Source organism: Ranitomeya imitator, chromosome 6, assembly GCF_032444005.1.
Source record: "Ranitomeya imitator isolate aRanImi1 chromosome 6, aRanImi1.pri, whole genome shotgun sequence".
NCBI classification, from domain to species: Eukaryota; Metazoa; Chordata; class Amphibia; order Anura; family Dendrobatidae; genus Ranitomeya; species Ranitomeya imitator.
In genome coordinates this window covers 424,708,779-424,723,506 of record NC_091287.1, presented here as the reverse complement: position 1 = coordinate 424,723,506, position 14,728 = coordinate 424,708,779, and the positions used below count along the sequence as shown (strand labels likewise).

The 14,728-nt window shown below is 39.4% G+C and overlaps 1 protein-coding gene across 2 annotated transcripts in view; it reads left to right on the top strand.

Moving 5' to 3' along the window:
* Positions 1-8,597, top strand: part of PCMTD1 (protein-L-isoaspartate (D-aspartate) O-methyltransferase domain containing 1) — a 63,412-nt gene extending 54,815 nt beyond the window's left edge. The window contains exons 5-6 of one of the 2 annotated variants that reach the window (XM_069731330.1): positions 2,137-2,221; positions 5,021-8,597. In XM_069731330.1, the coding sequence (XP_069587431.1) occupies positions 2,137-2,221; positions 5,021-5,388 (453 nt within the window). In that variant the 3' untranslated portion in view covers positions 5,389-8,597. Of the gene's footprint in view, positions 1-2,136; positions 2,261-5,020 lie in introns of both variants that reach the window. The other variant, XM_069731329.1, reaches the window with a different exon arrangement.
* Positions 8,598-14,728: the final 6,131 nt, after the last annotated feature.

The following is a 14,728-nucleotide window of genomic DNA, read 5'->3' as shown; positions in this document are numbered from 1 at the left end:
CCATTTACCAAAACTATATATATTTAGTTGTGAAGTGGTTCAGTGACATTTTCACACCAATTTTGAACTTTTGTTTGGTGTTTTCTCCATATACTGCCTATTATTCACTGACTGTTATACTGAGAGACTGCCGTTTATTAACCTCTTCTTTGCCACATTGGGTATATTGCTCTATTATTTGCCACATAAGGACATTGTCCATTATTGCCCAGCAATTTCTCTGCAATATAAACTGCCTATTAATATCTGCATTCAAACACGCAAAGTTGTCGTCTGATGTCTTTCATCCCTCCCCTCATAAGCATGTTCATGGATCCTGTGTAACTGTACCTTAAATAACAACAATTGTCGAGCTGGTGAGTGCAGCCATTTTTTGTTCTTTCTTACTATTATTTATTAATTGTATTATTCTTACATTTGAATAAATAAAGTATATATGGATTCTAGACTCCCGATTCTTTAGAATCGGGCTGCCATCTAGTAAACAATAAAATGATGTGCTTTACCAAAAAGCTCTGTCTTGGTCTCGTCTGTCCATAAGACGCTTTCCCATAAGGATTTTAACTTGTGTACATTTTGGCAAACCCTCCTGGGTCTCCTGCCGTAGCATTTCATTTCATTCAAATGTTGATGGATAGTTTGCGCTGACACTGATGCACCCTGAGCCTGCAGGACAGCTTGAATTTCTTTGTAACTTGATTGGGGCTGCTTATCCACTATTCGGAATATCCTGCATTGCAATCTTTAGCTAGAGTGCCATGGGTTGTAAACTTCTTGATGTTGCGCACTATGAACAAAGGAACATCAAGATCTCTGGAGATGGACTTGTAACCTTGAGATTGTCAATATTTTTCAACAATTTTGGTTCTCAAGTCCTCATACCGTTCTCTGTTTTATGTTCAACGTGCTTAGTGGCGCACAGACACACAATGCAAAGATTGTGTCAATGTCTCCCTTTTCTATCGGGTTTCAGGTGTGATTTTCATATTGCCCACACCTGTTACTTGCCACAGGTGAGTTTGAACGAGCGTCACATGTCTGAAACAAAATTGTTTACCCACAATTCTGGAAAGGTTCCAAGAACTTTCTTTTTTGCCCATTTTTGGGGTTGTGTGAAATGATGTCCAATTGATGATGTCCTTTTTTTTTTTTTTTTTTTTCTTTTTCCCCCCTCTGGTTGTTTTTGTGTTGTTCCAATACACCAATAAATTAACATGCGCAACAAAAAAAATGAGTAGCATCATTTACAACAGGTACAATTTTTTTTTTTTTTTTAATGGCAAATGGCAGGTCCTCTGTAAATAATACAGGATATTAATTAAATGGGTAATGCAGGCAGTCATTAGTCTTTTATGCTCATCATGTAGCACATATACCTGCAATATGAACTGCTTGCCAGAAATGCAGGTACTGATAATGGGAATGAGCAGAAAGCAGATCAACTTGCAACCCATTGCTCTTGAAGTGGTGAGACCTCTTGTAATGTTTTCATAAAAGGCAAAAATGTAATTGTATACACAAAAAAAAAACTTACACAGACTTCTTCTGTATTTCATGCATTTCTATAGTACAGAGATATAAAGAGTTACAGTATGTTCACAAGTTTGGTTGCGTGGATACATTTTTTTAAACTCTGCCGTTGCGTTCAATTTTCATGTTTGCGAGTTTTTTTCCCTTTTTCTAAAAACCATAACTTTTATTTAATTTTCTGTCCGTATATCCATATGAAGGCTTCCCTTTTTGCTGGACGTGATAGTTTTGAATGATACATTACATGAAAAAGTAATAAGTATTAAAAAGTCTGGGAAACTTCCTCTGTTCATTTATTTTTTTATTTCTTTCTGGGGTGAAATAAACAACAAAAAAAAAAAAGCTTTATTTAACAAATGGATTAAACAACTTCAACTTTGAGATCAGTGTTTTTGTAATCGCTTTGTGCCGCCCCACTGCTAAGCCTGCGAATGTATTTATACAGTAGACAATAATTGGACAAATCACATTGCATTTGTTTGTTTTTTCTCCTAGTTCTTGATCACACAGGATCTTCTCCACAACCTATTTGCAATGATCACACCGTGAACTATTGTACCACACAATTGTTTGACTATATTAACAAGCTTGGTTTCAATTCTTTAGCTTACACAGATCCAGAGAACAGGACAGAATACATGGGAAAGTAAGAACATTTTAGCGGTTTCTTTTGCTCCTTTGGTGCAACCAAGTAAGAATGACAATCACAAATCTGAAACTGTAAAATTGCGTAAGTTTTCATCTGTATATAATATTTTCATTTTCACGTAAGAAATAATGTATCTTGTATTGTAAAAGGGATTGCCAAAATAACTGTGTTGTTGCAGAACATCATCAAACATGTTCACATATTCAGTTTAATGACTTTTTGCCACATACAATACGTTGACAAGAGTGGCACTTTTTTTTTACTAAATCATCCAAATTTTTCTACTACTGGAAATCCACTTTGATGTTGGGCCACTTCTATGTTGCCCTATGCATGCAGATACATGGCTGCCAGCATTAGTTACAGCTGACTGTGGCTCGGGAGATGGTGGCAGGCTCTTCTCATGAGTATACTGGACTCGTAAACTGTGTCCGGTACTGGTATACTATGATTGCCTTTATTAACCGAATGGCACAATACATTATTTATTTTTTAGATATTTGGAGAGTTGGCCTTTCTCTGTGCTTTCTTGTCTTTACATAGGGCAGTATAATCTGATGACACATCTACCTTTAAAAGGAACCAGTCACTGGTTTCTCAATATAAAGTACTGCCAGCACCTATAAGCCTACTATTACAGCATTCTAGTACTGTGTATGTTTGCCCTCAATTCCCTATGCAAGGCACAAAAAAGAGCTTGTATTCTCCCAGAGGGAGCAGTCTGGTCCGATGGGTGTCTCTAGTCTTGATCCTGTGCCTCCTCAATTTTTATAACCGCCTTCCACCTTCCCTGCTTCAAATGGATGACATGTCCTACGTCATCCACACAGTGACCCTCACTGCTCTCGTGCGCAGGACCATTTTCTCTGCCCTGAAGAGGGAAGATCAAAGTACTGTTGTGAGCATACACCAGGAAATATCAAAGAACGCCGATGACGCAAAGGTAAAACCGGCACATGCGCACTACAGTACTTTGCTCTGCCCTCAGCAAGATAGAGAGAAGTGCGCCTGCACTTGATATTTTGAAATCCTGGTGAGAGATTCCCTTTTAAGTGTATCCTAATTTACGAAAAATCTCAAAAGCGTACTGGCTTTTCCCACAGTGAAATATTAATCTACTCAATTAGATCTCGCAAAGTCTCGTATAGAAAAATATTGCTTATATTAACTGGTTGGCTCAATGGCTGGAACTGTAGCCTTGAGTCCTGGGTTCAAATCCCACCAAGGACAACATCTACAATGAGTTTGTATGTCCTCATCTTTTTTTTCTGTGGCATTCCACCAAGTACTCCAGTTTCCCCCCACCCTCAAATACATACTGATATAGAATTTAAATTGTGATCCCCGAAGCACTGCAGAATATGATGGTGCTATATCAGCAATGCGTAAAAAATAATTTGTGTCCCCTTGGTGTTCTTTTGATTCCCTTTCTGAACATCCCATAATGTATTGATTGCTAATTAAAAAAGACACTTCTATCACTCTGATTCTTACTGGCTGGCATGAGCGCTAAGAGGAAAATATTCTACTGTCCGTATATAAGAAGATTCACGTGGTAGAATTGAGCAACTGGGCGTGTGTGATCACCAGTATTGGGCAATTTAGGGGGACATTCTTAAAGGGAATACAAAGAACCCCAGGGAACTATATAATTAGTCTGTAGTGGCAATGATTAGACAGATAAATGCTAAATTTCATTCTAGAACAACTTCTTTACAGCACATATTTTAGGTACTGTATATAAAGCACAGGCTCAGCGAGTAGTCCCCATAAGACCTTCCTAATCTTTTCTTATTACTGCCAAATTCCATTTTTCATTGCCATGCTTTGCTATTGTATGCAGAGTATGTGCACAGTTGGGTCCAGAAGTATTTTAACAATGACAGAAGGTTTGTCATTTAGCATCTGTACACTAATATAAAGAATGTAAATGGTTACTGTTGCTTCAACAAGTTTTGCATAAATCAATAGTAGAGGCAGAAATATTAGCAAAGAAACCTTATAAGATGCACTCTTTTTCCCAAAAATTTGGGAGGAAATTGGAGGTGTGTCTTATAGTCCAAATGTAACTTACCAGGGGATGGTAAAGCAGGGGTCATGGGATGCAGGGTCCCTTCCCTGCTACAGGAAGCTGGTGACGATACAAGTGGGGCAATTCTGTGGGCTCTGGGCTGGAAGGAAGGGTGTCAGCGATGAGGCAGGAACAGAGTCTCTGCTTTATGCATTGATTTGGCCTCCGAATCTTAATCTGCACATGTGCCGCCGCCGGCAGTCATGCCTCTGGAGCCCACTGCTGGGAAATCGATGCACTCCGCACTGCCTCAGCGCCAACACTCCTGCTTTCAGCCAAGGATCCGCAGCCTTGCATTGCAAGGACACCCCCTCCTCCTGCCCGCAGCATTGCCCCACTTTTGCCACCCCTTCCTGCAGCAGGGACCCTGCCTCCTGTGACCCTGCTTCACCACCGCAAGTCCAGAATTCTCCATTCATAATCTACTGTATGGTGCTACTAGAAAAAGCTGAATTCTGCACTCGGCAACCTTGTAGGCAGAGAATGTAACAGTGGTGTAATGTACACACTGCCCTTCCATCGTAATGGTGATATAAGTGCCCCATTCTGCTAATTGCTGCATGTCCTAATGGACAAATCCCTGCGACAAGTTATCACCTAAACCATTAACAAAAAAGAGTACATTTTCACAAAATCTCCTAGCTCTAACTTGAGGAGCTTGCTACATGTACATTGAGAACTGATATGACTGTTATGTGACCAGTGATGTAGACTTTGTATTTACAGCTAATAATGTCTGCCATTAAATATGTATTTTTTTTTTATTCTAGCTGCCTGTACAGTAAGAAGCCTACAAGACTTAGCTCGTATCTATATTCGTCGTACACTTAGGAACTGCATAAATGATGAGATGCAGGCCAAAGGCATTCCTCCGAAAGCACCTCCGAAACGGAAAAGGCGGCGTTGCCGTAGACGCCGCATAAACACCTATGTATTTGTAGGAAATCAGCTAATTCCTCAAGCCTTAGATAGCGATGATGATGAAAAGATTGATGAGGACAGCAAAGAAGAAGAAAAGGATCACATTGAAGCTTTGAAAGCTGAGGATCCTCCACAGAACCTTCTTCGGGAGAGAATTCTGAGCCTGCCTCTCCCTGAATCTTTAAAGGCATACTTGACCTATTACAGAGAGAAATGATGATGCACTTGAATATGAAACTTTATTGCCTGCTGATATTTCATTTTTTTTTTTCTTGAAAATGTAGCATTTGTCAATAAACAATTTGGCTCTTATATCTTTCAGCAACAGATCCAGTGGACACCGACACGGTCTTAACTCCATTCATTGATTTAGTTTTGTTTTTACAGGCTTTATATTTTTTACTACATTTTCAGAAAAATCGAAAACACATTTTTATCTGTAACAACAAGTTACTGCTTTGTAGTATCACTTGTTCTAGGGTGAAAGCGTTCAGAAGGCCGTTATTGATTTACAGGACAAGGCAAATTAAAAAAAAAGTCTGATTAGTCCTAAAAGCCATTTCAATCATGTAAACCCCACAAGTCACAATGGAACATTCCATTCTGATGGTTTCATATTGTTAGTTCTTCATTTTATATACGCCAGTAATAAAAAAAAAAGAGTGAAAAGTGCAATAGTTTGGCAAAAGATAATTTATTGTGAACTTTCAACTTTTGTGATTTTCTAAGGAAAAAAAATAGAAGTGTCCATTATGGAAATAATCTGTCAATGAGAAAAACAACTGTTCTTTGTTACAATCTCTTTCAGAAGTAATGAAACCTAGATGTTTTCTATGTTCCTAATGTGTCTTGCGTATCCTGTGTTGACCATCTACAAACAAAGCTTGATTTCAAATTCCCAACGGATTTGTTACTAAAAGCCAATATTCAATGTGTCCATGGAAGCTTTGTTGTGATCATGTTTAGGGAGAGCGAAATGAATTGTACTGCAGCATGTCTACTAACTATTCCATCCAGTTCCCAAATCTGCTGTGTTGTCGACTTCTAGAAAAAGATTCCGTACCATTACCAAGAAACATTCAAACTGTAATACAATGTCTTTTAAATATCTTCTTCATTTGCAATTTCCGTGTAAAATAATAAGGCGCATTCACTGATTTTTTTTTTTTTTTTTTCAGCATTTTTTTTTTTTTTTTACCTCCATGGAACATTAAGTATTTTGGAGGCAGATGATGGTATACTATCTTGTAAGTAAAGTTTCCATCACACCTTTGCAAACATTTTTTTCCTAGTGGAAATAATAATTAAAAGACAATCCTACGTGTCTCCTTCGTTACAGACTACAGTCCTATCCGAAGTCTTATCTCAAGCTTCGCTTCTTTATTGATTTTGTGCCATTTTTTTTAAAGTTTGCATCCAATTCATTATTCTATTTGTCTTCTATTTAAGTCCATTTTACATGTGCTCACATGTTTTGTTTTTTTTTCTCCCGATATGTGGGCAAAGTTTAACAATTCCAGATATTTTCCTATAATTCACCAATTGCAACTTTTTAAAAATGTCACAAAAGTTGGCCCAACTTCACTCCAGTGCCCTACACCTTCCAGTGTAATTTTGAGTAAGGCAGTATTTTCACACAATTCTTGCACCATTTTACAAAGTGTGACACTTTTGGTGGCAAAAACCGTTCAAGATAAAAAAAAAAAAAGCAGACTTTGAGTCAAATCCATGAATCGTGCACCATTTCGATGAATATTGGAAGGCCAGAGAAATGCAAAATGGGGCATTATCCAGACAACTGGCCTTTTTTAAATATGCAGAAATTGCCCACATGGTGGTATTTTGAGAAAGCGCAACTTTTGGAAGGGCTCACAAATAAAGAATGTTGTTCTATTCATTTCTAAGTTGGATATATGTGGCGAAACGGATATGGTGCTTCAATTTGTTGAGACGCCAGCAGATCCACTTTTCCACATCTGTTCATTTTGAAAAATTTGACGCAAAAATTGCAACTAATACCACAATACAAAAAAAAAAAAAGTGCCGTGAAACAAAAGACTGCAAATGATGAATCTGGGCCACAGTCTTTTGCATCTGAGCACAAATTGTTGCTAATCTACTATAAATAGTATACAGTATATTAGAAATAAGTGGAGGAAAAATGAAAGGCGGGCGATTGCGGGATTAGACCACACAAGGTTTTGTCATCTGTAACTATGGAGACACATAGTTGTGCACAGAAGCTCTGGTCATAAAAGTGAGGATATTTTAAAAATAAAATAGTTTAATACAAAGTGTTTATTTTAGATTTATTGAAACAATGAGAAATGGATGTAAAAGTAGACACATCTTTCTAACATAAAGGCACTTTGACCATAAACAGGTCTGACGGAATTCTTTAGCATTGCTCTGTCAGCAAACTTTTCTAGTTTTGTCATAAAAAGACTGGATATCGAAATCCCCTGGCAGACTGATGCTTCTTAATAATTTCCAAACTACTGTATGCTGACAGTAGCATGAGAAAGGACTGTATAAATATGCATTAATTTGATTGACGGCTGTACATAAGATCGGAAGTGTATTATTTTTGGGGGCACAATGTAAAACATTCCTTCTAAAATGACATCACCCGCTATCTAAAGTTGGCTCATAGATCTATATATGCGCGGAAACAGTATAAATCAACATAGAGAATATTTTTAGAATATTATCTCAAAATCCCCTTAATTTGAATGAGAAGACTGTAGATGATATCAAGAATAATTAGCTTATTTTCAGGCTATTAGAAATGTAAATACCCTTTGCGATCAATGACCTTGTTCAAGCTTTGATAAAATAGCTTAAGTCCCTCTTACAATGGACAGTGAAACGTAGCTTTATTTCAAAATGACTTTTTTTCTAGTGTGTGGTGTATTCTTGATGAGGTCGACATAGCTGTCCGAACATATATTGTTTTATTTCCGCATTATGCATTTTGTCACATTGATAGGTAATGCCAGACAATTAAATGTCTTTTTTTTTTTCTTAACCCTTTTCCAAACCATAGTGATGTTTCTAACGTGGTTTACCGGGGATAATGGACAGCCGAGGTAGTTTTTAAACTGTACATGTAAAATGCTTTTGTAGAAAGACTGACTGCACTTTCATTTGATTGTATTCCTTGCAAGCGGTTAAAAATAAATATATATATATATATATATATATATATATATATATATATATATATTAATTAGTGTTTTCATGACTATTTTTAAATGTTTGATTTATATATATATGTATTTTTCATGAAAAATGCTTGTCTCATCCTTTTCACCCACTTTAAAAATGCATTAACTGAAAATAGAAAATTAAAAAAAAAAGTGGTTATTTGAACATTTTGCATATGCTATTGATTGGGACATTATTGCAATAAAAGTAAAACAAAGAGTGTCATTTTTTTATTACGTAACCAAAGTTAAATTGAAGCAGGCCTGCCTATCTATCCCTTGCTACCTAATGCTCAATTATTTGGCAATGTTACAGCCATTGCAATATCAAGAAAGGACTGTGCACATAATGTGCCTGTGTATTGTACTTAAAGAAGGACTCCTCTCATCAAAATTGTTATCTTCTTATTATATTGCAATTATGTTATATAGCACGGTGTACTTACAATTTGCTCATTTTGCCTTTCTACCCAGAAAATTCTTCTGTTTTCCATTAGGTCTAAGACATCACATTATTAATAGTGGACTAGCTGAATCATGCCAAGCTCTATGTAGAAACAGGAGGTCAATTTTCCCTGTAAAAGTCATGATTCACTGCAAATGTCCTTGGCAGGAGGAGGGAGCAGCTGGGTCAGGACTTAAAGATGGGGATGATTTTTGCTGGGACAAGAGACTTCCTATTTCTATTAAAAAAAAAAAGAGAAAACTTTACTGACTAAAAAAGCAAAATGAATAATTGTAAGTACACAGTGCTATATAATATATAATAATTTCAGTAGATTAACAGGATAAAAACTTGATGGGAGAGATTCTATAATGAGTAAGGCTATGGTCACACGTTCAGCTGCGTTTTACAGTACCAGCAAAGTCTGAGATTTTCTCCTGGACAGCTTTGTTTTTTGTCCTCACTATTTTGTGCAAAAGCTTGGGTTTTGCAGAATGGAGCATGTCAATTTTTTTCAGCGTTTTTTCAGCGTATTACACCCATTGAAAGCAATGGGGTGGTGAAAAAAGCGCAGCTATTAGTCTTTGCTGCCAAAACCTGATGAAGTAGAATCAGGTTTTTTTTTTATGCACTAAACTTTATCAGCATGCACAAGAGACAAACGTACCATGACAAAAACACAAGGAAAAAATGCAAAAAAGCAACAAAAACTAAGCAAAACCTGCATTTTTGCAGCAAGTTTGCTCATTTTGCCTTTCTACCCAGACAATTCTTCTGTTTTCCATTAGGTCTAAGACATCACATGATTAATAGTGGACTAGCTGAATCATGCCAAGCTCTATGTAGAAACAGGAGGTCAAAGAACAGATTTTACTTGCTGAAAAAAAACGCATCACATGTGAACATAGCCTTACTGTTTTTTTTTTTTTTACCATAAATTAATAGTACACATTGTGATGCAGTGACCCCTGTGACAGCTAGGGGGCACTGTGAGTGCTCCTTGGGATGTGCATGGAGGCATATCTATTGTGATAATCGTGGTGAAACAGTGACTGGCTGTGTTGTGAATGGCCGATATGTGTCGCAGAGGGAGGCTGCCTGGTAAGACTGATGCAATGTTGTTCTGGGACCTGTAGTCCCTCAAGAGTGTGCATATGTATGGTGTAGTTGTAAGGGAGACTTACTAGGCTAGATGTGTGAGATGGGTGGGACAAACTAGCCACACATCCACACTCCCATCCAGGGGAGTGGTTTAGGGTATATAATGTGACCAGGGTGTGGGTCACATGTTCCTGTGTGGTTCCAGTGGAAGGTCCCGGAGAGCCTATATGTTGGATCTCCTGGGAGTAGGAATCCCGAAGAGCACATGGTGGAGCTTTGGACCTGGTGGCCTGGGGTGTTGGACAGAGGTCCTGAATAGCACCTGGTCACATGCTAGTGTGTTGGATTTCCTGGGAGTAGGAATCCTGAATAGCACACTAAACAACCTGTGTTGGATTTCCTGGGAGTAGGAGTCCTGAAGAGCACATGGTGGGGCTTTGGACTTGCTAGTAGCCTGGGGTGTTGGACTGACGTCCTGAATGGCACCTGGACAGGTTATATGCCTGGGGTGTTGGATGAGGTCCTGAATAGGACCAGGACAGGTCATATGCCTGGGGTGTTTGACGAGGTCCTGAATAGCACCTGGACAGGTCATATGTGATGTTCGTGTGAGGAGGAGATGCCAGTGTGTTGGATTTCCTGGGAGTAGGAATCCTGAATAGCACACTGGGAGACCTGGGGGTAGGAATCCTGAAGAACTCATGCTGGTGTGTTGGGAGGTCCTGGGAGTAGGACCGGATCCCTGAATAGCACACAGAAAGAATATGATTCTGGATGGTCTATGTGGGGAAGCTACCGTCCTTTGGTGGGTCTGGACTGACTAAGATATGCCGCCCAGGCAAGTTGGTGATCCCTGTGAGGCAGCTTTCCCGGAGGAGTGGACTGACAAGGAGTCAGCAGGTGGAGCAGGAGCTCCCGTCAGGTACCTATACAGACTGTTGGTGCTTGTAATGTTCTATGAACTGTGGTCTCCCATGGTAACTGAACGGAGTGAGGTTCAGCATGTTTAGAGACCGCGACCCAGTGTCATATGCGCTGTATTTGACTTGGGACATTGGTCAAGTGTACGGCATACGGACACCCATGGTAACTGGGCGAAGCGAGAGGTCCAGCATGTTTAGTGTCTGAAACAAAGCCGTAAATGAAGTGTTTAAACCAAAGCTGCAAGTTAATATCACCAGTTGGTGCCTGTTGTGTTTGATGAAATGTATAATGTGAACTGTGCATAACCCGGTTTATGACACTTTAATAAACCGTATAGACTGTGTTTAAGTCAAAATCGTGCCTGACTATGTTAATCCCGTGCCAAGCGAGTGTCCCCCAATACACTTAGTGAGAGCAATCTTACAACATAAAAATAAGAAACTTTATTGATTATATCAGTGAAATCTTCTTTCTTCTCCTGGACTGATCGTTCATTCTTAATTCACGGGAAAAATCTATTTTCCGTGAATAAAGATAACCCCACCACTGAGAGAGGAGATGGCAGTTGGTATTTATGAAATTCTATAGAAAATTGTAATGGTCATTTCAGGAGAACCTGCAGAAGAATATCTGTATCTGCCTCTAGCTCCTTCTCTTCCTTCCTCAATAGAATTTTAAAAGCACCTACTGCTATCTCCAATCTCCGTAATGGGAAAATCTGTCTTCGTTGAAGACAGATTTTACCCAGAAATTGAAAGTGAAAGATCAGTCCAGAAAGTGAAAGAAGCAGATTTCTCTGATAAGATATATTACAAAGTTACTTATTTTCATGTGAACTATTTGATATATGAAATAAGAATTAAAACAACGGTTAGTCTCTAACTTTCACAGACTCATAGACTTGTATGGGTGATTTTCTTGTTTACACAGTCCACAAATAAGCACAGGCCTGAAAGCTGCCACATACACTATAAAAAAAAGCATGGAAAGAGCATGTGAGTGAAAGAGACATCTGAATGAGGCTTTAATTGTATGAGCCTACAGAATATAGTTAGTCATTTTTGCAGCGCAAAGAATGCCATTTTATCACCCTAAAAATAATTTCGATTTAGAGTATATTACACAGTAATTTAAATGGTCATATCTAATACTCCAAGTTACCTCTGACTCAAGTCCTCATATGTTGACTAAAAAATAAAATGATGGTTCTTGGGAGATGTAGAAGTAGTCACCCAAAAATGACCTGGACTTTGAGTGGTTAAACTTTTGCTGCTAATCTTTTTTATTATTCCAATGCTTGTTTGTTACTCTAATCACTGCATATTCCATGTTAAAACCTGTGTAAAAAACCAGCTACAGATCAATTTTTTATAGTAGGAAATCTACAATGCTGTTGATACACACGTGGTCAAAATTGTTGGTACCCCTCGTTTAACCCCTCTGTGACCTTAGACGTACTATCCCGTCGAGGTGCCCTGGGCTTATCTGACCCTGGACGGGATAGTACGTCATAGCCGATCGGCCGCGCTCACGGGGGGAGCGCGGCCGGGTGTCAGCTGCTTATCGCAGCTGACATCCGGCACTATGTGCCAGGAGCGGTCACGGACCGCCCCCGGCACATTAACCCCTGGCACACCGCGATCAAAGATGATCGCGATGTGCCGGCGGTGCAGGGAAGCACCGCGCAGGGAGGGGGCTCCCTGCGGGCTTCCCTGAGACCCCCGGAGCAACGCGATGTGATCGCGTTGCTGCGAGGGTCTCACCTCCCTCCCTGCTCCCTCCAGCCCCGGATCCAAGATGGCCGCGGATCCGGGTCCTGCAGGGAGGGAGGTGGCTTCACAGAGCCTGCTCAGAGCAGGCACTGTGAAGGCTGCAGCGCTGCATGTCAGATCAGTGATCTGACAGAGTGCTGTGCAAACTGTCAGATCACTGATCTGTGATGTCCCCCCCTGGGACAAAGTAAAAAAGTAAAAAAAAAATTTTCCAAATGTGTAAAAAAAAAATAAAAAAAAATATTCCAAAACAATGAAAAAAAAAAAAAAAATATTATTCCCATAAATACATTTCTTCATCTAAATAAAAAAAAAAAACCAATTAAAGTACACATATTTAGTATCGCCGCGTCCGTAACGACCCGACCTATAAAACTGTCCCACTAGTTAACCCCTTCAGTAAACACCGTAAGAAAAAAAAAGAGGCAAAAAACAACGCTTTATTATCATACCGCCGAACAAAAAGTAGAATAACACGCGATCAAAAGGACAGATATAAATAACCATGGTACCGCTGAAAGCGTCATATTGTCCCGCAAAAAAAGAGCCGCCATACAGCATCATCAGCAAAAAAATAAAAAAGTTATAGTCCTGAGAATAAAGCGATGCAAAAATAATTATTTTTTCTGTAAAATAGTTTTTATCGTATAAAAGCGCCAAACCATAAAAAAATGATATACAGTGGGGCAAAAAAGTATTTAGTCAGTCAGCAATAGTGCAAGTTCCACCACTTAAAAAGATGAGAGGCGTCTGTAATTTACATCATAGGTAGACCTCAACTATGGGAGACAAACTGAGAAAAAAAAATCCAGAAAATCACATTGTCTGTTTTTTTATCATTTTTTTTGCATATTATGGTGGAAAATAAGTATTTGGTCAGAAACAAACAATCAAGATTTCTGGCTCTCACAGACCTGTAACTTCTTCTTTAAGAGTCTCCTCTTTCCTCCACTCATTACCTGTAGTAATGGCACCTGTTTAAACTTGTTATCAGTATAAAAAGACACCTGTGCACACCCTCAAACAGTCTGACTCCAAACTCCACTATGGTGAAGACCAAAGAGCTGTCAAAGGACACCAGAAACAAAATTGTAGCCCTGCACCAGGCTGGGAAGACTGAATCTGCAATAGCCAACCAGCTTGGAGTGAAGAAATCAACAGTGGGAGCAATAATTAGAAAATGGAAGACATACAAGACCACTGATAATCTCCCTCGATCTGGGGCTCCACGCAAAATCCCATCCCGTGGGGTCAGAATGATCACAAGAACGGTGAGCAAAAATCCCAGAACCATGCGGGGGGACCTAGTGAATGAACTGCAGAGAGCTGGGACCAATGTAACAAGGCCTACCATAAGTAACACACTACGCCACCATGGACTCAGATCCTGCAGTGCCAGACGTGTCCCACTGCTTAAGCCAGTACATGTCCGGGCCCGTCTGAAGTTTGCTAGAGAGCATTTGGATGATCCAGAGGAGTTTTGGGAGAATGTCCTATGGTCTGATGAAACCAAACTGGAACTGTTTGGTAGAAACACAACTTGTCGTGTTTGGAGGAAAAAGAATACCGAGTTGCATCCATCAAACACCATACCTACTGTAAAGCATGGTGGTGGAAACATCATGCTTTGGGGCTGTTTCTCTGCAAAGGGGCTAGGACGACTGATCCGGGTACATGAAAGAATGAATGGGGCCATGTATCGTGAGATTTTGAGTGCAAACCTCCTTCCATCAGCAAGGGCATTGAAGATGAAACGTGGCTGGGTCTTTCAACATGACAATGATCCAAAGCACACCGCCAGGGCAACGAAGGAGTGGCTTCGTAAGAAGCATTTCAAGGTCCTGGAGTGGCCTAGCCAGTCTCCAGATCTCAACCCTATAGAAAACCTTTGGAGGGAGTTGAAAGTCCATGTTGCCAAGCGAAAAGCCAAAAACATCACTGCTCTAGAGGAGATCTGCATGGAGGAATGGGCCAACATACCAACAACAGTGTGTGGCAACCTTGTGAAGACTTACAGAAAACGTTTGACCTCTGTCATTGCCAACAAAGGATATATTACAAAGTATTGAGATGAAATTTTGTTTCTGACCAAATACTTATTTTCCACCA